The following is a 23,925-nucleotide window of genomic DNA, read 5'->3' on the forward strand; positions in this document are numbered from 1 at the left end:
CCCTCTCTCCCTTTCTCTTCCACCCCTCTGCCTTGGCCCTCTGCCTGCTCTTCCGTTCACCCCCATGTTCGCAAATCACTTCTTCCTGTGTCAGCAGGTAAATTGTTTTGTCCTCCCATTCCCTGCTTTCATTACCTTGTGTAAATTAAGCGATATGTCGTCCACTGGTGCGCGCCAGAGCACCCACCGTGGCAACGCCAAAATCATGAGATTTGGCATAATAAATGAAGACAAACTGGCAGTAGCACTGCTCCTTCTCCAGGCGGGCTCGCCTTCATTATTCGCTTAACTTGCCGTAGAAAATGACTTAACCCTGACCTTTGTATTACGTCCCATATTCACTCCAGATAAAAGCCTTTTTACAGCGCACAACAATTTATATTCCAGCAAAGAGGCTGCTTTTCTCTGTCAGTTTTCCAATCTCAGCTCCTGAACACACATCATTTAACTTGTCTTGCCTTCCTGTATTTGTCCATCAGTCCTTCTTTTTTACATAAAATCTGGCAGCATTATTCTGTGATTTGATGGCACCCACTCATTTTTTCCCCTTGGAATGTTTGATTGGAAGAAATATAGCCGGCTGGGGCTATCTCCTCTCTTCTGTGGAATCATGCGCTTGATGAAATAGTGTTCCCCCAGCAAGAATAATAAAAACAGACTTGTGCATTACGGGAGGCTCTCAATCTGCCAGCTCGGCTGGAGCAGAGCGAAAAAACCTCCCCCTGCCTCCTGACAGATTTCTATAGTTATCCCACCAGATAAATGGAAGCAGGTGACCAGGCTGGGGAAGGCCATAATGGAGCCAGGCATGGGGTGCAGAGCTGAGTTGGCCAACATGACTGCCTGCTGTGAATACTCACAGGTCAACCAGGGGCTGCTAATGGAGAAATTAGTTATTTTACCCCCAGCCCTTCCATTACCAATTCACTCTTTGGAGACATGTAAGGGCCACACAGAATATATAGAGAACCCATTGCTTTTCAGTGAAGAATGTCACAAGGTGTATTGATATTTGAATAAATGGACTTGAACTTTATTGTGTTTTCTATTTATTATGTAATTGCTATTGGGGGTTGGCAACAAAGAGTACACCATGACTCACTCCAGCTACTCTGAGGATAGAGGGGAGCTTTTCCATCAAATGCTCATGTCATTGTTGTGTCTGTGGAGGGGCCCTACTCATCCCCTGGTCTGCCTGAAGAATCAATCATGTTCATCAGCATCTCTCTGGCAGACTGTTGTTGTTTGTACTGACACAAGACTGAGATATCAAAATGGGAGATAAAGGATCAAATGACTGCGGTGAACCCTGGCCCGCCCCTCTGCCAAATTGACATGTCAACCCTGCCTTCCTTGGGACAAGCTGACATCACTAACTGTAGGAAACAACACAACTGGAACAATGTGCTACAATACGGTCTCCAGGTACAGAGACACAACAAACCCACTCACCACTGTTTCATTTCCTTGACAACAAAAACAATGCTCCTGAGGTCTGTGTTGTTAATAATGTGGCCATCTGGGGCCAGAAAAACAGAATCCTTTGAATCCTAATGAGAGATGTGTATTGGCTTTTGTCATGTTGTTTATGTTGGTGTTTCTTGTCTTACAGTGGTTGTTGTAGCTAGCAGTGACTGGATCAACAATAACGGTCAACAATGTTTCCTTTATTTTGAAGGAATGGGAAACATCAGGATGTATTTCTTTGATGAAAATGGTTCTGACCTTGTCAATGAAATCAGGGACCTTCAAGCCCTGAATGTGACCAAAACAAACAATGATATGATTGTGGGAAACATTGGTATCAAGGGCCCCATTTTATATCAAATCAGTGAGTTGTGTTGAGCGGCCACAGGATGCTCCAATACCAAGCTGCAGAGAAAATAATGAAAAAACGTAGCATGCAACTCATTTGTTACTGTGTAAAACTTTCACAAGGTCGTTTTGAGAGCCATGTTAACCCAACACCTGAATACAGATTTGTTTCCTTGTTCTACAAGTCACGGAGCCCCAGGTCCTTAAGCGATCATTATTACCATACAAATAGACAGATCTATTTAACAACCCTCTTTTTATCACATAACACTTATTCTTTAGTGTTGCTCCTTGAAAGGCATTGAAATGAGGCTCCCCTTTTTGCAGCGGAGCGTCTATGGGTTGATAAAGGCTCAGAGCAATAGACGAAGCAAGGCTGACATCTTCTTAAGAGATGATAGGGAAGCCAAATCAAATAGGATGGAGCAGTCACTCTTTTCACAGATAGGTAGCTCATTTCTGCTGGCTGGAAGTTTGCTTCCCTAGTGACGCTCTGCCTGGGAAAGATAGCTCACTCGGACTCCATTAATTATTTCATTCCCTGTCCCTCTTTTTACAATTTAAGCTATTTCTTTTTGGCTTTAATGAGTTATGTATTTTTCCATTTTTGATGAGGATCTTGGAATTTAGATTTGTTTGGGGGGGGGACAAAATTCTTAATCACATTCCTTTTTCATTTATGTGAAAGAGGCAAAAATCAATTATTTTTATTAGACAAAGCAGAATGCAAATGAATGGAATGGGTTGCATTAAGAAACAAAGGATCCGGAGAGGCCCTGATAAGTGTTATTCTTGCCCCCTGAGGTAAAGCGTGTGTCCTGGGTTATTAAACACTTTGCAAACATTTTCCCTCTCATCCAGGCAGCAAAATAAGAATTATAGCACCACCAAACAATGGTCAAAAAAGTAATGGTAATAATTTCAGCTATACTGTTTTATAAATTATTTTCAAAGGGATTTGTCAAGAATGTGTGGGATATGATAGCAAGTGCTTTTCGGGAAGCGCCAAGCCGGACATCCTGTAGAGTTGTGCATGCCGGATGCAACAGCAAGTGCTACAGCATAAGGATGCCTAGGCCGTGCTAGAATAGCTGTCTGAAGATGGCCTTTTTTACAATCTCCATTTGTCATCACAGTCATATTTAACATGTGATGCAAGTTTCTTGCATGTCTGTTCAGGCTTTTGTTGGCCTGACATTCAAAGACCCATATGCCCTTTCCTGTGGAGGGGAGAGTCTCCTCTGTGGCAGAGTTGCCCCAAGTTTTCTTACAGACTATTTACTTCTCAACTTAATCAAGCATGCACAACTCTACAGGATTTCCGGCTTGGCGCTTCTTGAAAAGCACTTTGCTATCATATCCCACACATTCTTGACAAATCCCTTTGAAAATTATCTAGAAAAATTTACTTCTCTTGCAGAAGGCTCATTGAAAAGAAGAATTACATGACAGATAAAAAAAACTTTATCACCAGTGAAAGGCTAGACAATGTACGTTGAGAAATTGGGAAGATGGGAGAAACAATGAATATTAAGTGCCTTAGAATCTAAAGCTGTCCTGCCGACTAAATTGAAACTGTATATCCTGAGGGGGCAAGGTTTCCAAATTGCTAATTACCGCCTCTGAAAGGGGGCTGTTTCTGATATGTTTGCTTGTGAAAGGCTGGCATTTAATGAAGCAGTGGCTGAGTTTTTTTTATTCCCCCTCTCCGGCTTTCAGGCCTCTCCCCGGACTGCCTCCCAGGCCAGAACAATGGCGGGCCCTGGAGCCCAGCTCTCCCACAGGCCCGGTGAGAGGAGGCCGGGGGCTGGGTACTGAGGGAGCCGCTCAGCATGCTGACATATGGAGAGGACCGATAAGGTGGCAGCGGTACAGAGAGGCCCTTTCCCATGGGCCCAACGGGAAATGTGCAGTTATTAAGAGTAAGATGAGAGATTAAATGGCTTTTGTGCTAATTTTCTCAGAGAATTAAATGTTTTATTTTACTTAGCCTGGCTTCATTTGAGAGTTGAAAGGAGTGGTAAATTCAGCCACACGTTCGCTTTGAAGAAAACTTCCATTATTGGCACTTGTCAGACATTGTCTAAAAACACTTATTTCTATTGTTTTAAAAAGTATGCACGTATCTAATACATTTAGAATTGGTCTTTCTCAACACACAAGGAACAATGTCACTTTGAGGGAACTATTCTGCAAACCACTAGGAATACTTTTTTCATACTAGCTGTATTATAGGCCCATATATTGCCTGCCTGGTCAAGAAAACAGTTTACCTGACATGATGTACTGTTATATTGCCCTCTGGGAAGTTTCCTTTAAAAAATACAAAATAAAGATATTCATTCTATTCCCTTGTTGTATGATGTCTATAACTAGACTCTGGTAGCCTATGTGCTTCAAGCCCCCATGCAGTCTTTGTAATAAATGTTTTAAGTCATCACGGTATGTCTAATAAATCTCTGTGTGTGTGTATTTAATGAAACTAACTCCAAAATATATTTGTTATAATTTATTTCCCTGAGCCTCCATTGGCCCTTGAAATGCTCAGTCTGATTGTGTGGCTGTTAGGAAGCAAATTTGAAGATATTTACATATCTTCTGAATGGCTGATAGGATGGTCAAGAGCCCACCCCCTTACCCAGATGAACAGTCATTGGTCTAATATATAATCAGATCACTTTGTGACACCATGATGTGGCTAAAAGTTCCATCCCATCTGAACAGGCTGAAAATCCAGGCATTTTTTTCAAACAGCTCCTACACAAAAAGGGCATTATCACCATTTTCACAATTTCAGTGTTATTTAGACCTCTTAATGTGAAAGATCACGTTTTTAACTGCACTGTCCCTTTAAGCATAGTGCAGAGAGCTCAACTAAGGTAGATTTTTTTTATGGGTGGGATAAAGATTCTATCTGGGTTGTGGGATCCTTGGGACCTTTTTAACTTCAATGGGATTCAAACTTCATTTTAACTTCAATGGGATAGAGACGTCCCAAGGATCCCAGATAGCGCTAGCCGTGGTACACTCAACTCCGTTATATCGAGGCAGAGTTTAGTATTGATAACTAGTCGCGCGATTTGCTAGCAACATGAGTCGATACTTGTAAAATGTAAATTTAAAAAATGCATAACTGCCCTGTACAACTGCGGTCCTCCCGCGATTTGCTTAAGTTTATACTTTTAAGGAATACAGCCACCGATGTTTTCCTCACAAATGAGGAAAACATCGGTGGCTGTTTCCGATAAAAGTGTTTTTTTTAAGTATGAATTTCAGCACCGCAGTTGTCAATACTCAACTCCGCCTTGATTTAGAGAGCACAGACCGAAAAAAGACAGCGGGGCGGAAATTACTTCATTCGTTTGGCAGCGGGGCGGAAGTACGTCTCATGTTTACAGCTGTGAAAACAAAACAAGCAGGAACTGCGACTGGTGAGTGGAAACAACAGCATCGTTACATAACATAAGGATATCATTTCATTGAGAAACGGAGCATGTAATCTCAGACAGCGTTCTCATTTTAAGTGCAGTAACAACAATTGTGTCACGATACCGTTGTAAGAGATATCAAGGTTTCGCAACAATAATGTTTTGGTTTGTGGTTTTCTTAGCACATTTCGCTCCCCAGGCTAGGCCTATTGTTATCTAATTATCATGGTCAGTTTTAGAACGATAGAAGAAACAATCAAAATTGAAGAACGATATGAACTTTCTAGTTATTTGGAGTCTGCCGAAGTGCTGAAGGCTACACACAATATATATTACATAATAGTTTTCTTCCCCTTTCCAATTGGTCATATTCAGTCCTGATTATAGCCTAATGGTCAAATGATCTCTTATACTCTGTCTTCATGTTCTATTCAAAAGTGTTTCAGTAGTAGCAGTGCTGTAATAAGGAATGAGTTGTGAGTAGATTCATTCTGTAGGCTATGCAGTCACTGCTGTTACTGTGCCTGGGTAGTGGACCGAGGAACGCTGTAGGTTGCCTGACAGAAAACAAACTGCACTAGAAGAGAAAATTATAGTTATTACTTTTTTTTAAACTGAAAAAAATCATAGGTTCCACTTTAAACGATCAGTAAGCATTTTATAGAAAACCTAAGCAAATGTTTTTGTGATACTTGTGGCAAAGTGCCAGATGCCAGACCTGCAAGTTTGTTTTATACAAATAAGTTGTAAAGCATCTACCTTGGCCCTATGAAGGGTTTATGAAGGTTGTATTAAGACTAACACAATTGTTGTTAATTGAAAATGGGTCCAAATCATTGTTCAATTAGTTGAACAAACATCTTCATAGTCATGTACATTATGCTTTAACAGTAGCTTCTCAGAGGATTCTGAGTGTTGTAGTTGACACCAGCAGCAGCATACACTGTCATCTTATCCTAGACGCACCATAAGCTAGTGTCAATTTATACCATACTCATTCTATTCATGTGCCAATCACATCTACAGTATACTGGAGCTGTACTGCTCCAGCTTACCAGTATTCCTCTCCCCCTGTCCCCCAGCAGCATGATGGATGAGCTGGTGCACGACCTGGTGTCAGCCCTGGAGCAGACCTCAGAGCAGACCAAGCTAGAGGAGCTCTGGGAGGAGATGGTTCTGAGTCCTCTGCAACAGCGCAGGCAGGTCCGACGGCGCCGGGGACGTAAACGCCGCTGTGACTCCTCCCTCCACCCCTTGGAGCACAGCCGTTGCCTCAGTGAGGCCTCCGAGTCCAGCCTGGACGAAGCAGCCAAGGACTGCCGGGAGAATGCTGCCCCGGCCCCCTCCGCCGCCAACTACAGTGACTCAGACGACATGGTAATGGCCAAGCGCTGGCCCTCCTGCTCCAGCAACAGCTACGCCATCAAGACCAAGCAGCACTCCTGGCCTGAGTCAGACTCCTTCACAGAGAACACCCCGGGACGGCCACTCAGGAGGAGGCGGAAGGTCAAACGCATGACCTCTGATGTGACGGTCAGCCTGCAGCAGAAGTTGACGGTGTCAGGGGTGGATGGCGAGCGGGGGGGAAACCACAGGTCATCCAAAAAGCAGCGTCTGTCCAGGCTGAAGAAGGGCGCTGGAGGCTGGGTGGGAGTGGACAGGGAGGCTGATGGAGTGGGCCTCAGGGCAGAGGAGTGCTGGAAGGATAAGATCCCATTGGTCCTGGAGGCCAAGGAGCAACGAGAGGCTTCTGATGAGAATATGTCTGAAGGGTAATGTTCTAAACATCAATTTTATTTTTGTGTGAGAAAATATCAAGTTGGGCAGGACAATAATATAACATCTAAAAGGATATAATATTTTCGGATATTTATTTTTTTACGTTAAGTGTTTTCATTTGGCATTTCCTAAATATTACATAATATTTGCAACATTTGCAATATTTACAATATAGCTTACAATTGTAAAATATGTTATTGCTGGCCTTTGTTGACACAGACCTAGTCAAACTACAAATCACCCCTAAATATCACGTTCCATTTACCCTTTGGGTGGTGAAGTTACTGAGGCAGTTTGGCCCGTAATATAAAAGTCATAGGCATAACTACTATCTGACAGAGGCAATTAAACACAGCGGCATTTAAAATGATCTATACTGCCTGTCTTCATCTAGTTGTCAATATTCAATGTGGCCCCATCTAAAACAAAAAGTGCATCACATTGATGCTTCTGCACCTTCAAGTATTGAATTGACATAAAAAATGAATGATATTCCCTTCTCCTGCTCATCTGCTCTCTCTCTGAGGTGATAAGTGGGGAGGGATCTCTGATACTGTGGCCGCAAGGCATCACTCATTTCATTACTTTGCTGGGAGAAATTGTCACAAATAAATAAGTCGCTTGGTGAGGTATTGATTCGTTTCAAAATAAATGTCTAACTTATTCTTAATATTTGAAGCTATGTCTGTCCTGAGTTCAACTGAGTGCATTGCAATGTGTGCATAAAAATAAAAATAAATCTAAATTAGATATACTACTGTGACTGCCTATAAGTGACATTGGAACCAATCAATTACCATGCTGTCATATTAATTACAATAATGGGTTTACTAAATAGGCCTATTCAGTCCTGCCTGGACACTTTAGGGCTGAGCCAGTTTGACATAAAAATTCACAGTGAATAATCTAACCTAACCTCTGCTATCCTCAACGGAGTGGAAATCATCAGTGTCTGTATACTACACTAGTAAGAAAATAGAAACTTGGACCATGGAGGAATAGGCTAGTTCCATAGACGTCCCAAAAAAGTGCATAGTGCTGCCTGTGTGTAAAGCTGGTTGGTCTCTTCTCCCCAATGTCCCTCCCACTGCTAGACACCTGCCTCCACTGGTTATTCCCCTTGATGATCTCATTATCTGTTGGCCCAATACAAAAAACATGGAGAAGAAGTCTGTGGTAACCAATAATAGGGAGACAGAGGGCTTTACATCTTCTGGTTTAATTTGTCCTGACCTCCCTGGCCCCTCAACGGTACTTGTTTTCTTACTTTATGGAAAAATCAATAGCCGTTCTGACAGAAAACAGCTCGGGAGAAGAAATAAATGGGAACACCGTGGCACGCTGTCAATCATTTCTCACTTACACAACAGAAGGCTGCTGATTGCTGCTCAGTAGACTGCCGCTCTGTACTGAGGACTAAACAATCTCTGGGTTAAGTCCTGCTGGAGTCCAAGGAAATGGGAAAATGGTAGCAAGTGATGGGGGGTTGACAGTGGTACAACAGCCATATTTAGACACCAGGAAAAGCTATGCTCCATCCATCTGATGTTTTAGACTTCAGTTACTTCTTAAAATGTATTTGAACCCTTTTAGGTTTCAGTAGTCTCTCTCTGTTCGTTCCATTAACCTCTTCATATTCTGTGTTTGATCTCTTAAACGTCCTTTGCCTTAAGGTCACAGCTCATGCAGTATATGCACAGACCAGAGCCTGCCTTTAGCCGCCCAAGTGCATTGGGAGCAGATGTTGGCAACTCCAGCTGGGCTCCACATCCTTGATTAGAGCAGCGTTGGCCTGCTGGCAGGATGGCCACCTGGTGCCCAGTCTGGCCCAGAGAGCAGGCCTCACCTGTGGGTGGAGGCAAACAGGGACATGGCCTCTGTCTACAGCTGTGGTGTTGGTACTGTTGGTGGTGTGTTCAACATGGACAACCTTTCCACCGGAAAGCACAAACCATTGTGTGTGCATTTGTCACACTCCACACATTCACTTTCTAATTTGGATTTTTTGAAAACTCTACGAAGAGTTTTGGTTTAGAGCTGTATTCCATTTGCTGAAGTTCATTTTCATAAATCTCTGTGACTAATCCAATTACAGGAGCTCAGGGAGGGTGGGATAACCTTATATTCAAGACGCCCATGGAAGAGGGCATGGATTTGGATTGGGGCGGCTTGTTTGAAGAGCCAACAGAGCCATTGTTATCTGTGCTTTGCCCGCCTCTGTCTCTGTCCCCCCTCTGCTGAATTAGCCCAGGCTCAATAAATGGCGGCCGACCCGTAATCTCTGCGCAAACTGGTCTGCCTCTCCCAGGAGCCAGGGATTATATCCTAATGATTAGTCCTAATCTGGATACTGTGTTTTTGCTTCACCTCACTGGCTTGTCTGCAGACAATTGGGCCGTGTGGGGAAATGATTAGTTCACCCAGAAATGACAGAGGTTTGTCAGAAGGGAGCTTTTATTCCACACTGGAATGCAGTTGTCGTGTCTTAGAACACGTAACTGTCCTTGTCTAAATTGAGTGCCACCATGGTTGAAGGGAACGTCAGTGTGAAGGCTTATTTAGTGATATGGAGCCTGATGCAAAGTACGTGATAGTATTTCTCTGGGAAGAAATGGGAGGCGTGTGTTTTGATTGCTTGGCTACCCAAACTCCTTGATCTGGCCAAATGCTACACCACACCCACAGACGTTAGTTTCTTCTCCGCAATGAGTCTAGATTTGAGTACCTATCCAACGATTTCTAGAACGCAAACACATTCTAACCATTCTGATTAGTCCCATAAACTGATGGGTTGGGCCAGTCAGAACACACGTGGGTAAAGCTGCATTTAGAAATTGGCTTTGATACTCTGATTGGTTAGAGATGATCACTGATGACTTTGTTTTGTACAACACCCTTTATTTTGACGTCACCACAAACGACTTCAATGATGGCAATCTCAGACTGAGCAGTGGAAGAAAACAAGTTTGAGTCATCAGGCAAGTGTTTTGATGAGCTTTACCTGTAATTGATACTAACACAGGAATGATCCTTGTTCTCGCAAGTGCATTTGAAACAGGCTAAGTTTGACTAAAAGGTCTGTCAACTTTTCCTGACAAAGGTCATGGGAGGAGATGAAAGAGAGAGGTGTTTCTACTGGTCCCAAGAAAAATGGCAGCCTCAATTATTCATGGGATTAATTAGGCAGTACTTAATGGAAACGGTTTCACATTGGCTCAGGGCTGCTCCCAGCGACATCACATTACACCTTTAATACGGATAAATAGTTAATGTGTGGCTCTAATTAATTGTTTATACCTGTGATCTTTTTCAAACTTTGCTCTAAATCCCCCTATAGGAAGCACAAACATTTTTTAACTCAGAAATGGAAGAAACTGTTGTACCGCTGCCATCTGTGAGCCATAACTTATTTTTGATAAGGGTGCATATTTCTAAATGTTTCTCTATTATAGAGAAAGATAATTATTGTGCATGTGTATCCTGTACTCAAAATATTCTCCTTAAGACCATTTGGAAAGTATTCAGACCCCTTGACTTTTTCCACATTTTGTTATGTTACAGCCTTATTCTAAAATGGATTCAATCGTTTTTTCCCCCACAAAGAAAAAAGTTGACATTTTTGCAAATGTATTTAAAATATAAAAACTGAAATATTACATTTACATAAGTATTCAGACCCTTTACTCAGTACTTTGTTGAAGCACTTTGGCAGCAATTACAGCCTCGAGTCTTCTTGGGTATGACTCTACAAGCTTGGCACACCTGTATTTGGGGTTTCTTCTATTCTTCTCTGCAGTTCCTCTCAAGCTCTGTCAGGTTGGATGGGGAGTGTCGCTGCACATCTATATTCAGGTCTCTCCATATGCACTGTATATAATAGCGAGACAGAGACAGATAACTGAAAGGGCTATAGGATGAGTAACAATCGTCCTGAAAGGGCTATTAGTGTTTATTATAGGGGCTGCTGCCTATAGCCAGGAGGATTCATGGTGAGGAGATATGCCCTCTACTGCTGTGGAACAGAGAGCCCTGCTCCAGATGCTCATCCGTGTGTCCAGAGGTGGAGGACAGCTGAGTAGAGGCCTGGGGAACCAGGGTCTGGGGGTGGGGAGGGAGGGATGATCCTGGAGTTCTTGGCTAGGCCAGACGTCTTCCACATTCCCTGGAGAGGCCTGGTCCCTCTCACATCTGCTTCTTGGGTGTGTGAAGTGAGATGGTGCTGGACCATCTGGCAGCAGCCTCGTCTGAGCCTGCCGTCACCGCCACTCCTGTGCAATATGGCAAAGAACCATATCAGCGTGTATCTGACCCCGCCAGTCTCTCTCCCTCGTCACCAAGGTCAACGCTGATCACCACAAAGCAAAATGCAACGCAAACAAGACCCTCAGACTTCCTCTGACCCAATGGACAAATGGCCTCAAAGGACTGAGCATGGATGATTGTGTTGCAGTTGCTACTTGGCATGCTGGGAGAGAATTTAAGACAAAATCAGTGACCATCCATGGCAGTTTGAATGTAATAATCTAAAAAAGTGACACAACAAAAAACGAAATATGTACAGACATGTTCATTCTTAAAATTCACAGAACACAGTTCTAAAATTTACTCCATTAATGTCCACTTCATTAAGCCAATATTTTGTTTTAATATTTTTTTGTTTTAAACAAATAGTCCTGACTCCTGTGTGACCTTGGCGGGTCTATTTAGCTCCAAGCCCAAAGTGGCAGAGGTGTGACAGAGGCAGAGAGGCCCAGGGTGGGGTATGGGCCGGGGCAGAGGGGGGTGGAGGGGTGACACGGGGACGCCTGGGGGCATGGAGAGGGCCAGCCATGGAGCAGCCTGGGCTGGACCAGCCTTCAGAGCAGATGCTGGCCAGTTGTTGTGTGGAGGCACGTCCGCGGGTCCTGCTCACAGACTGAGAAGGCAGGGGAATCTGCCGCACTCCTGTCATCCTCCAGAACGCAGCACAGATTAGATTGGAGCTGACAGCGGAGGATATTCAATTAGATTGTGCATGTCACTCAGTGGCTTCGACCAGAGTCCTTCCCCATGCCTTTGTGTTGGGGATGGGAACCAGTGGGGAGAGCGCCCCTCCTCTTTTTGTGTCATTTTATATTTATGTTGACCTCTAGCTCGGGACTGATTCATTATTTTGTTATTGAATGTTGCATGTTAACATTTTTGGAGTGAGCTTGCACGTTTTTGCTTCACATTGTTCTATTTTCAAATGCACAACCTTCTTTGACCCTAAAATGCACAAATTTTAAAATGATCCATCACAACATATTTATTTTTCTTGTTACACATCAGTATTATCACTACAAAAAGACTGCTAAGTTCAACATGAAATGCATACTGACAATTATATTATTCTTCCTCTGTTTGCAGTGAAACTAGCAGCATATGCAGCAGTGATCCTGGCCTCTTCACTAACGATGAGGGAAGACAAGGTATTAATGTTCGGCATAATATTTATTTCTCACTAGCTAGGTTTCCATCTAGTTGGCAACAGATTTTCATGCAGATATTGTAGAATTTGCATAAAGAAAATGTGTGCATTCTCTCAGCAGTGGTGTGTTTCCAATAAATTGACTTATTGCAGATAAAAATGAGTGTGTAATGACGTAGTGCACACAAAATCTACTTTTCATGTACTGAATAAAATGTAAAGTTCAATATGTTTCCATCGCATTTTAAACTCTACCGATAGTTTTGTCACAAACTGTTGCCTTAAATAGCAAATGTGCTACTCTGGTCTCTCTAGCCAACAGCTCGCAGATGCGGTGGATGTAGGCTAGTCTACATGATGAGATTATTATGGATAAGAGCTAGAATATTTTTATTTGTCAAATGGCAGTCAAGCATCGATCCTCATGTCACCAGAATAAGACCGTCAATATTTATTGGAAAGGAGCATCAAGTTCCCCCTGTGAAGTCCATCATAAGTTATTTAATCTGTAGCCTAATAAACTGTATGCTTTTCCGAATCGTAGTGGGAGAACCACACACCATATCATTGTGTGACTCCAAGTTTAGTTCGATATGTTGATTATTATATTGAACAAATATATAAACGAAACATGTAAAAGTGTTGGTTTCATGAGCTGAAATAAAAAATCCCAGAAATGTTACATATGCACAAAAAGCTTATTTCTCTCCAATTTTGTGCACAAATTTGTTTACATCCTTGTTAGTGAGCATGTGTCCTTTGCCAAGATAATCCATCCACTTGACAGGTGTGGCATATCAAGAAGCTGATTAAACTGCATTATCATTACACAGGTGCACCTTCTGCTGGGGACAATAAATGCCACTCTAAAATGTGCAGTTTTGTCACAACACAATGCCACAGATGTCTCATGTTTTGAGGGAGCATGCAATTGGCATGCTGACTGCAAGAATGTCCACCAGAGCTGTTGCCAAAGAATTGAATATTCATTTATCTACCGTAAGCCTACATCGTTTTAAATATTTTTGGCAGTACGTCCAACCGTCCTCACAACTGCAGACTAAGTGTAACCACGCCAGTCCAGGACCTCCATATCTGGCTTCTTCACCTGCAGGATTGTCTGAGACCAGCCACCCGGACAGCTGATGAAACTGTGGGTTTGCACAACTGAAGAATTTCTGCACAAACTGTCAGAAACCGTCCCAGGGAAGCTCATCTGCGTGTTCGTCCTCCTTACCGGGGTCTTGACCTGTTTGCAGTTTGGTGTCGTAACCGACCAGTGGGCAAATACTCACCTTCGATGGCCACTGGCACGGTGGAGAAGTGTGCTCTCTGCGGATGAATCTCAGTTTCAACTGTACCGGGCAGATGTGTCATGTGGGCGAGCATTTAGCTGATGTCAACATTGTGAACAGAGTGCCCGTAGTGGTGGTGGGGTTATTGTATGGGCAGGCATAAGCTACGGCCAACGAACACAATTGTGTTTTATCTATGTCAATTTGGATGCAAAGAGAAACCGCGACAAGATCCTGAGGCCCATTGTCGTGACATTCATCTGCCGCCATCACCTCATGTTTCAGCAAGAATCTGTACACTATTCCTGGAAGCTGAACATGTCCCAGTTCTTCCATGGCCTGCATACTCACCAGACATGTCACCCATTGAGCATTTTTGGGATACTCTGGATTGACATGTACGACAGCTTGTTCCAGTTCCCGCCAATATCCAGAAACTTCGCACAGCCATTGAAGAGGAGTGGGAAAACATTCCACAGGCCACAATTAACAGCCTGATCAACTCTATGTGAAGGAGATGTCGCACTGCATGAGGCAAATGGTACACACACCAGATACTGACTGGTTTTCTTTTTAAAAGGTATCTGTATTCCCAGTCATGTGAAATCAATAGATTAGGGCCTAATGAATTTATTTCAATTGTCTGATTTCCTTATATAACTCAGTAAAATCTTTGAAATTGTTGCATGTTGCGTTCATATTTTTGTTCAGAGTATTTGCGCACAAATGTGTTTCCACCGCCATTTCCCCCATAATAGATTTTAGACACAAAAATATCCCACCATGTCAAAGGAACAAATTCTGTCAGCATTTATAAAATTACACCAAAACTTCCTGTTTCCATCACAGCTATCGTGATTTTGTTTTATACGGTATGACTTTCCTCGCATACAAACTGTGGATGAAAATGTGGTTTGTGTCATTTTCATTTGTATCTGCAAATTAAATAAGATGGCAAAGATAATAATGGTGCAAAATGAAAACAAAAAGCATGTAATAAGCCTTTTAATTCTAGCATTACCTGAATGTTCAAAGGATGGAGCTATGCCTGTGCTCTTTGTAAGTGTAACAGAATGCTAAGACTAGACAGAAAGAGGTTCTGATACAATAGGCTGGTTGCCGGGCACCCAGGCGGCTCTAATAAGGCGTTGTCATGTCGTGTTAATGAGCGCTGAAGCCTCTGCTAATCTCATTAGCCGTGGTGGGGCGAGGCGGCCCCTGATTTAACAGTTGTCACTACACCTTGACTGTGAGAGGCATGCGCCCCGCTGACTGACAGGTCTGTGGAGAGAGCAGTGTCTGGGGACCAGGGTGGTCTGCTGTGTGGTGGGGGAGAGGCTGTCAACAAATAGAGAGAGGATTGATGCAGGCCAAGTAGGAAAGATGCCCTCATGCAGTCAGTACTTCATTCCATGGTTAATTGTACAGCACTAAATTATAAATTGGTGCAGCCCATCCGTGAAAATACTTTTGTATCATTGTTTAAATGTCATGCAGAATCATATTGAGCAGTTATGGAATTGCCCAATGTATACATTGCGACTAACAGTGTTGAATTTCCTGCCTGTGCTGTAGGTGATGATGAGCAGAGTGACTGGTTCTTTGAGGGGGAGTGTGGAGCGGGGGGGATGGGCATTCCCAGCCTGCTGCCCAGCTGGGACCCAGATTCTCCTCCTGTCCTCGAAGTACCAGACTCAGCTCCACCCACCTTCCTACAGCCTGCACGGCCCACTCAGAGAGGTGATGAGCTAATCGAAATACTATACATAAAAATAAATATTTAACCTTTATCTAGGCAAGTCAGTTAAGAACAAAATCTTATTTACAATGACGGCCTACCCCGGCCAAAGCCGGACGACGCAGGGCCAATTGTGCGCCACCCTATGGGACTGTAGTGATGCCTCTTGCACTGAGATGCAGTGCCTTAGACCGCTACGCCACTCGGGAGCCCATTTGCATTGTGAAATAACAGAAAACAACAGAAATGTCACTCCAGTTCTGATTGGGTAACAGTGTGGTTTCGTGTTGCAGGTTACCATGCCCGTCTGAACCGGTTGCCTGGCGTGGCTGCCCGCTGCATCAGGAAAGGCCGGAGGAGGCTTCCCAGCAAGGTGAGGGCAGAGTGGCACACTAGAAACACATTCCTTGACAAACATTAATGGATGCCAGGCTTTTAATGCATGTATTTTACAAGTTATGTGATATGTTCTAAAATACCACATTCTATGTGTTGCAGGACAACAGTATGTCAGTGTCTATGGAGAGAATGAAGCATTTCTCTCAGGACCCCTATCAATGGCTGCCTTCCATTGGAAAAAGAGACCGGAGCCAGGTATATTTGTGTTGAATTATTGAATAAGACATTTCAGCTCTAGCCCTATTTTTGATGCGTCTGGGTGAACTCCTAACATCTTGTAAATGTGTTCCAGTTCAACCCTCTGTGTCCGTTACCTGTTTATCCCATTGACATGGTGCCAGACAGCTCCCATCGGAGATGCTCCTCTTCCATCTGCAAAACCAGGTAGGGGATGCACACAGCACTCATTATTGTTGGCATGGTTAAACTCCACCTCTCCTGGGCCTATTGGAGCCATTCAGCCCATTCCATTCTGAAGCTCAATATATTGACAGACATGGTTAACTCTTAAATGAACCAGTCGCTAAACACAAGTCGTGATTTAACCAATGCATGCTACATCAAAGTTTGTACCTCAGAGACATGTTCAATATGTGCGAGGGTGAGAACATTGACCAACTCCTCAGAGACAGGAGCTCAAAGTGTGACATCGTGACCTCCAGACTCGGGTGGGCATACAGATGACATCACATCAAGCAGCTGGGCTAACATGTTAAAGTTGTGCTTTGGTGCTATTGGCATGGGCTTTCATGGTCTTTAGAGTGAATGAGAGGAGTGGTGTCATAGAAGGTCATGTTAGGATGAGGACATGGGTAAGGCTGTAGAAAGACTTGTGTGATATTAGCCACATCCCCATCACAGCCTCCTGTGAGACTAGCTAGCACAGTCAGGTACTGTATATGGCGCAAGCTTGACCCCTGGTCTATACAACAGACAACTCCTCACTGGGATATAAGACTCCGCTGAATAATAACTGATGTATTTTTCCAAGGTTGTCTTTCTCGAACATAGAATATATTCTTGTAGAATCTTTGGTTTCCAGTGTTTCTGAAAACGCAAAAAAATATATAAATAATTGCAGAAGTTTATCTAACGAGTTTTTCTCAAAGCCTCTAGCTCCAAGTCAGCCCCTGTACTGCTGGATCTGCATGGCATGGGGATTGTTGAGGAGCTGAACAGCCCTCAGTCTGAGACTCTTCCTTGCATTGTTTCCAGTTCCACAGTGCCTATTTACAGAGCATTTTTTATTCTGTTTCAAGTTCTCTCGCTCTCTCTCCTGGGCTAGTTCAGAAAGCCCTCCACCATTTCTTGATGGGCAAAAACACGAATGCAATGAAAAGGCTAAACTTCTTAGATTTATTTTCTTAACTGGCTCTTTCTTCTCCACCTGAAAGGTTCCTTCAGATTCCAGTTTGAGGCATTGTGAATACTAATTTCTATCTATTAAAAAGCCCTCATATCCCTACCATGCTCTCATTTGAATGCCGTCTCAGGGGAAGCCTCTTAATTCCTTTATAGAGGGATTCAAGACCCTTCACTTCAAAAAGTATAAATCATACTCCCAAATGAACGATGGAGAGAGGGGGATTGACGAGTGGTGCTTCAGATGTATCCCGTCGGACGGCACAAGCCTGAATCCATCTCCCCAAGCAGCTCAAATCCATCCTCTAGTGACTGTCCAGACTTACCCTGGACAGTCACTGGAGGTCACCCCCCTCCACAGTCACACCCCTAAACAAGTCACCCAACACATACAGTGCCTTCAAATCAAATGTTATTGGTCACATCCACATATTTAGCAAATGTTATTGCAGGTGTATTGAAATGCTTGTGTTCCTAGCTCCAACAGTGCAGTAGTATCTAACAATTCACAACAATACACACAAATCTAAAAGTAAAAGAACGGAATTAAGAAATATATAAATATTAGGATGAACAATGTCGGGTGGCACTGACTAAATACAGTATATACATACAGTTGAAGTCGGAAGTTTACATACACTTAGGTTTCGAGTCATTAATACTCGTTTTTCAACCCCTCCACAAATTTCTTGTTAACAAACTATAGTTTTGGCAAGTCGGTTAGGACATCTACTTTGTCCATGACAAGTAATTTTTCCAACAATTGTTTACAGACAGATTATTTCACTATCACAATTCCAGTGGGTCGGAAGTTTACATACGCTAAGTTGACTGTGCCTTTAAACAGCTTATAAAATTTCAGAAAATGTCATCATGGCTTTAGAAGCTTCTGATAGGCTAATTGACATCATCAGTCAATTGGAGGTGTACCTGTGGATGCATTTCAAGGCCGACCTTCAAACTCGGTGTTTCTTTGCTTGACATCATGGGAAATCAAAAGAAATCAGCCAAGACCTCAGAAAGAAAATTGTAGACCTCCACAAGTCTGGTTCATCCTTTGGAACAATTTCCAAACACCTGAAGGTACCACGTTCATCTGTACAAACAATAGTACGCAAGTATAAACACCATGGGACCAGGCAGCCGTCATACTGCTCAGGAAGGAGACGCGTTCTGTTTCCTGGAGATGAATGTACTTTGGTGCGAAAAGTGCAAATCAATCCCAGAACAACAGAAAGGACCTTGTCAAGGATGTCCTTGATGATCTGTTTGGCCTTCCTGAGACATCGGGTGCTGTAGGTGTCCTGGAGGGCAGGCAGTGTGCCCCCAGTAATGAGTTGGGCGGACCGTACCACCCTCTGGAGACTCCTGCGGTGGCGGGCGGTGTAGTTGCCTTACCAGTCGGTGATACAGCCTCACAGGATGCTCTCAATTGTGCATCTGTAAAAGTTTCAGAGGGTCTTAGGGGCCAAACCAAATTTCTTCAGCCTCCTGAGGTTACAGAGGCACTGTTGCACCTTCACCACACTGTGTGGGTGGACCATTTCAGATTGTCAGTGATGTGTATGCTGAGGAACTTGAAGCTTTCCACCTTCTCCACTGCAGTCCCATCTATGTGGATAGGGGCGTGCTCCCTCTGCTGTTTCCCGAAGTCCACGATCAGCTCCTTCGTTTTGTTGACGTTGAGAGGATCGGTTATTTCCCTGGCCCCTCTCTGCCAGGGCCCTCACCTCCTCCCTGTAGGCTGTCTCGTCATTGTTGCCAATCAGGCCTACTACTGTTGTTGTCTGCAAACTTGATGATTGAGTTGGAGGCGTTTGTGGCCACACAGTCATGGGTGAACAGGGAGTACAGGAGTGGGCTGAACACGCACCCTTGTGGGGCCCCTGTGTTGAGGATCAGCGAAGTGGAGGTGATGTTTCCTACCACTACTTTGGGGTGGCTCGTTGTTGCTCATTGCTAGAAAGCTATTTTCAAGTCTTGCCATATGTGTTCAAGCCGATTTTTAAGTCAAAAAGGTAACTTGACTGGGCCACTCAGGAACATTCACTGTCGTCTTGGCAAGCAACTCCAGTGTATATTTGGCCTTGTGTTTTAGGTCATTGTCCTACCTGAAAGGTCTGTTGGACAGAAGACCGAACCAGATTTTCCTCTAGGATTTTTCACGTGCTTAGCTGTATTCTGTTTCATTTTATTAGAAAATTAAATATTCTCCCTAGTCATTGCCGATGAGCAGCATACCCATAACATGATGCTGCACGACCATGCTTGAAAATATGAAGAGTGGTACCCAGTGATGTATTGTGTTGGATTTGCCCCAAACATAAAGCTTTGTATTCAGGAAAAAAAAGTTTCTCAGCCAATTTTTTAATATTATGGAGTAACTACAATGTTGTTTATTCATCCTCAGTTCTCATATCACAACCATTCAACTCTGCAACTGTTTTAAAATCACCATTGGCCTGATGGTGAAATCCCTGAGTATTTTCCTTTCTCTCTGGCAACTGAGTTAGGAAGGACACCTGTATCTTTGTAGTGACTGGGTGTATTGATACACCATCCAAAGCCTAATTAATAACTTCATCATGCTCAAAGGGATATAATGTCTGCTTTTTTTCCAAATCGGTGCCCTTCTTTCCAAGGCATTGAAAAACATTCCTCATATTTTTGGTTGAATCTTTTCTTGAAATTCATTCTCAATTGAGGGACCTTACAATTAGCTGTATGTTGTAACGGTTTTGACTTGCAGTTATTGTTTGTAGGGGTGCCAGATAGGTTGTGCCTACCAGAGAAAATATTGATTTCTCCTTTTTGTTTGGGAGGGAATGAGTCCTGTCTGGTCCGTCAAGTCTACACCAATACGAAGACTTATGTAAAAGTCAGTATGGACATACACTTTTCATAAACCCTTAAAACATTGGAAATAACAAAAAAACGACTTATTTTGCGTGGGTTGTATTACCAACATAAATGATCACACACATAACAATATAACAAACAATGAGCTCTGGTTCCTCAAGAAAAGTCCCATACCTCTGGCCTAAAAGAGTCCAGCCCAGTAAAGGAGTTCAGTGAACTCAAGTGACTTTAGTCACGCAATGTTTGTCCGTTCATAAAAGTGTAGCGTAAACCCAGTCTCAATCATACAATCAAAATATCAAACTCTTTTGCCACACAACCATAAACAGTATCAAATCTCAGTAGTCTTCAACTACAACTGACGGTATAAATCACACTCAAACAAGTGAAATACCGTTTGCAAAAAAAGTTGTCAGACAATCCAATCCGCCAACAGATCTCCAGCGGAAAAAGGCCACGACAAAACTGCGGAGATCAAATGAGATGTGTAGTCCAAAGGAAGAAATGAGTGGATCCGATCCTGGTTAAACTTGAGACAAAGCACACTTTTAAATACAACAAAACAAACAGAGTAAAGAAGCTTCGGAACTGAGGGTTGAACACACCCTCATTCACACCACCATCATAACCCCCTTTTTCGCAGCTGATGCTGGCTATTTAATTGGGAATTAAAGGGGAAGTGTCCTATTGGAAGGAGAAGCAGAGACGGTTCAGACAATGTGTGGGGTACAGAGATGAGGTAGTTATTCAAAAATCATGGTAACCACTATTATTGAACTCAGAATGAGTCCATGCATCTTATTATGTGATTTGTTAAGCATATTTTTACTCCTGAACTTATTTAGGCGTGCCATAAGAATGCTTATTGACTGAAAACATTTAAGCATTAAAATGTTTTAAATACATTTTTTTTTAAATCGTCAAACAACATTCCACTTTGACATTATGGGGCATTGTGTGTAGATCATTGACACAAAATCTAAATGTAATCAATTTTAAATTCAGGTTGTAAAACAACAAGGGCATTGTGTGTAGATCATTGACACAAAATCTAAATGTAATCAATTTTAAATTCAGGTTGTAAAACAACAAAATGTGGAAAAAGTAAAGGGGTGTAAATACTTTCTGAAGGCACTGTACATGACACACGCTTACTGGTGTACGCTTACTGGTGTGTGTGCTAACATTTCATCAATATTCTTATATAGGGCATCAGCATGGTACTGACAGGGTGGGGATAATAGTGCTGTGTCTCTAACACAGAGCATCGATACTCAGATTCAGAAAATGTATTAAATAACACCTTGCTCATCGCAAAGTTTACACTTCGCATAATTGGCTTCACTATATTTTCATTTATTTTGAGGAACTTATTCAAATGATCAGTTCTTATCACTGAGCTCTCATGTATATATGCCTTTTATTTATTTCAAAATACCCTTGAAAGAAAAGTGTTTTTGTCTGTAAGGAAAGTATAAACATTAATCTTGTATCTTGCAGAGGTTGAAATAATACTGTGTTAATAAAACCTGTCATCTCCTGTTTTGGTAGAGTTGAGGCAACCATCAGGGATTTGATAGGAAGAGCTAAAGGCTGTATAGGACTCCATGTTATTTGTCCTAGTATGGCCGTGTGAATGGGCACAGTGAACAGTAGGATTTGGATCTAATGTTTTGGGATGGTGGCCATGTTAAAATGCATAACTGCCTCCCACCTGAGCCGCTCGCACTTCGGTTATATCTATTGACTTTTTTTATTTATAAATGACATTTGCGGCGCAAGATAAATCATAGTCTTACTCCTCTCCCAGTTTTCATTTTAATTGTGAGATCTCGGTGTCAGCAGTAAGTATATTGGTGTGAGTGGCCTATTGATTATTGATATGGGGCTATTGATCGGCTTCCCAGGAGACTTTAATCCTTTCTGATTCATTTGAATACCTCTATTCATCTTGAGATCCTGTTCACACCTGAAGTACTGTGTACCCTAATGAAAATAGGTGGCCATTTTGTTACCGCTGCTCCTCTTCTTTTGAGGTGTTCTTTTTAGTTGATATATCTGCTTTTGGTTGTGGGCACCTGAATTATAATTGACCCTGTGTCACTTTTGTTTTATTCTTTACCTAAGGGACCACGCTGCTTTTAAGAGTGTCTTTTTTGTTGTATGACCCATGTGACATGTAAAATGTATCGCTCAGACATTTTCTTGAATGTCCTCGATGTGTCTTTGCGAGAATTTAGTTCTTGTTCGTCTTCTTTATTGGATATTGGGTTATTTTTCCATGGCTCAATACAGCTCTGCTATTTTTTGTTGGTGATCCCTAATTAAATGACTTTCCCTTCTTTCTGTGGGACTCTTCTAGTTTACCGTTACATTACATTGAAATGTTAAACGTTCCCATGTGCAAGGAAACATAACTTTTCACCTGACTTTTTAGCTGCTCATTTTGTAATGTTGCCATATAAATCTTGCAGGAAGATCACTCACATGTATTGTGTGTTTTATCTGTCAAACTGCTTCCCTTTATCACATCTTAAACCCACTCTATTGCAAACCAATTTCCAAAATAGCTTTTTATTACACCTTTGAGTAAAATTGTAAATATGTTATCCTGCAGCGAGCTACTCAAACAGCTACAAACGATGCATAACAAGCCTGTTACCAGAGGCCTTTTGGTTCCATTTTTTAAACGAGTTGTCCCGTTTAGCCTTCCTTAATGAGCCAGCTAATGGTATTCTAATGTTTTATTAGCGTGTGACTGAGTGTCTCTGTGGGCTCCATGTGGCCCATGAGTGTTCCCTGCTCAGCCTGTAGTCTGGGCCTTGGAGGGGAGAGGCCAGACAGCCTTCCCCCCACAGGATCTCTCCCGCCAGGCTGCAGCCTGGGCCCCAGAGCACCTGCCCGATCAGGACTCTGTGTAATGAGGGGAGCGATGGAAGGATGGACTACCATGCATAAAGACCAAATGCATCAGGGTATTACTTTTAATACCGCGGGCGTGCCTCGTGAAATAATGCGACGTTTAAGCACGGATCGATTTTGGAATTAAAAAGTTAGTTTGCAAAGATTTACTGTGGGGAGTTCAATGTCTGAGCTCTTTATCAGGGGCACAAATGGCTGGTTATGTGCTGTCCGACAGAGGTACGATTGAGGGATCGATAGGCGCGTGATTTACTAACTGGAGTACAGGTAATCAATAAGTATAAAAGTAAATGAAATATGCATTACTGGGATTTTATTAGTGGGGCAGCAGGGAGAGAATAACAGTCAAGACATTTATTTTTATACCTATTGATTATACAACATAGACTTGGCTCAAAGCGTTCCACACACAGCTTTCTGCACCCTCTCCTGCAGTGCCGTCATGTGATTAATGGGTGTTGAGGTCATGGATGGAACATGCAGGCTGTTAAAAGGCTGCCATGACAGGACCCTATCCTATCTCAGCACATGTTTGACCAGGGAGGTTTATGTAGCTGACTGCTCAGGATGAAACACCACGGTTAACAGGGGTCTGCTGTATTATGGTCTTCCTTTGTTGTTTTTCACTGCAGAGATTTCTTCTTTTTATAGATGCGTCTTTACAGGTGCTTTCAACCAATAAACACTGTTGTCAAAGTGGATATAGTGTTGTGAAACGTGTGAGATGATACACCATTTCGTGGGCGATATCATGCACTGGCACCATATGAGCGCAGGCACAAACACACACACACTGAGTCAACTCATCACATCGCCTGCTCTTGGTAACGTCAGTCCCTCCCCCCCCAGCCATGGCGGGGACCTTGACCTTAACTTTAC

At 42.8% G+C, this 23,925-nt stretch overlaps 1 protein-coding gene across 4 annotated transcripts in view; it reads left to right on the forward strand.

Moving 5' to 3' along the window:
* Positions 1-5,184: 5,184 nt before the first annotated feature.
* The window catches only part of LOC120023408 (G patch domain-containing protein 2-like), a 28,088-nt gene continuing 9,347 nt past the window's right edge, over positions 5,185-23,925 (forward strand). For 2 of the 4 annotated variants that reach the window (XM_038967423.1, XM_038967425.1), the window contains exons 1-7: positions 5,185-5,246; positions 6,326-7,015; positions 12,411-12,472; positions 15,342-15,506; positions 15,798-15,877; positions 16,003-16,098; positions 16,196-16,287. In XM_038967423.1, coding sequence (XP_038823351.1) covers positions 6,330-7,015; positions 12,411-12,472; positions 15,342-15,506; positions 15,798-15,877; positions 16,003-16,098; positions 16,196-16,287 — 1,181 coding nt within the window. In that variant the 5' untranslated portion in view covers positions 5,185-5,246; positions 6,326-6,329. The remainder of the gene's footprint in view (positions 5,247-6,325; positions 7,016-12,410; positions 12,473-15,341; positions 15,507-15,797; positions 15,878-16,002; positions 16,099-16,195; positions 16,288-23,925) is intronic. The other 2 variants (XM_038967424.1, XM_038967426.1) reach the window with 2 other exon arrangements.

Source organism: Salvelinus namaycush, chromosome 28 (genome assembly GCF_016432855.1).
Source record: "Salvelinus namaycush isolate Seneca chromosome 28, SaNama_1.0, whole genome shotgun sequence".
NCBI lineage: Eukaryota > Metazoa > Chordata > Actinopteri > Salmoniformes > Salmonidae > Salvelinus > Salvelinus namaycush.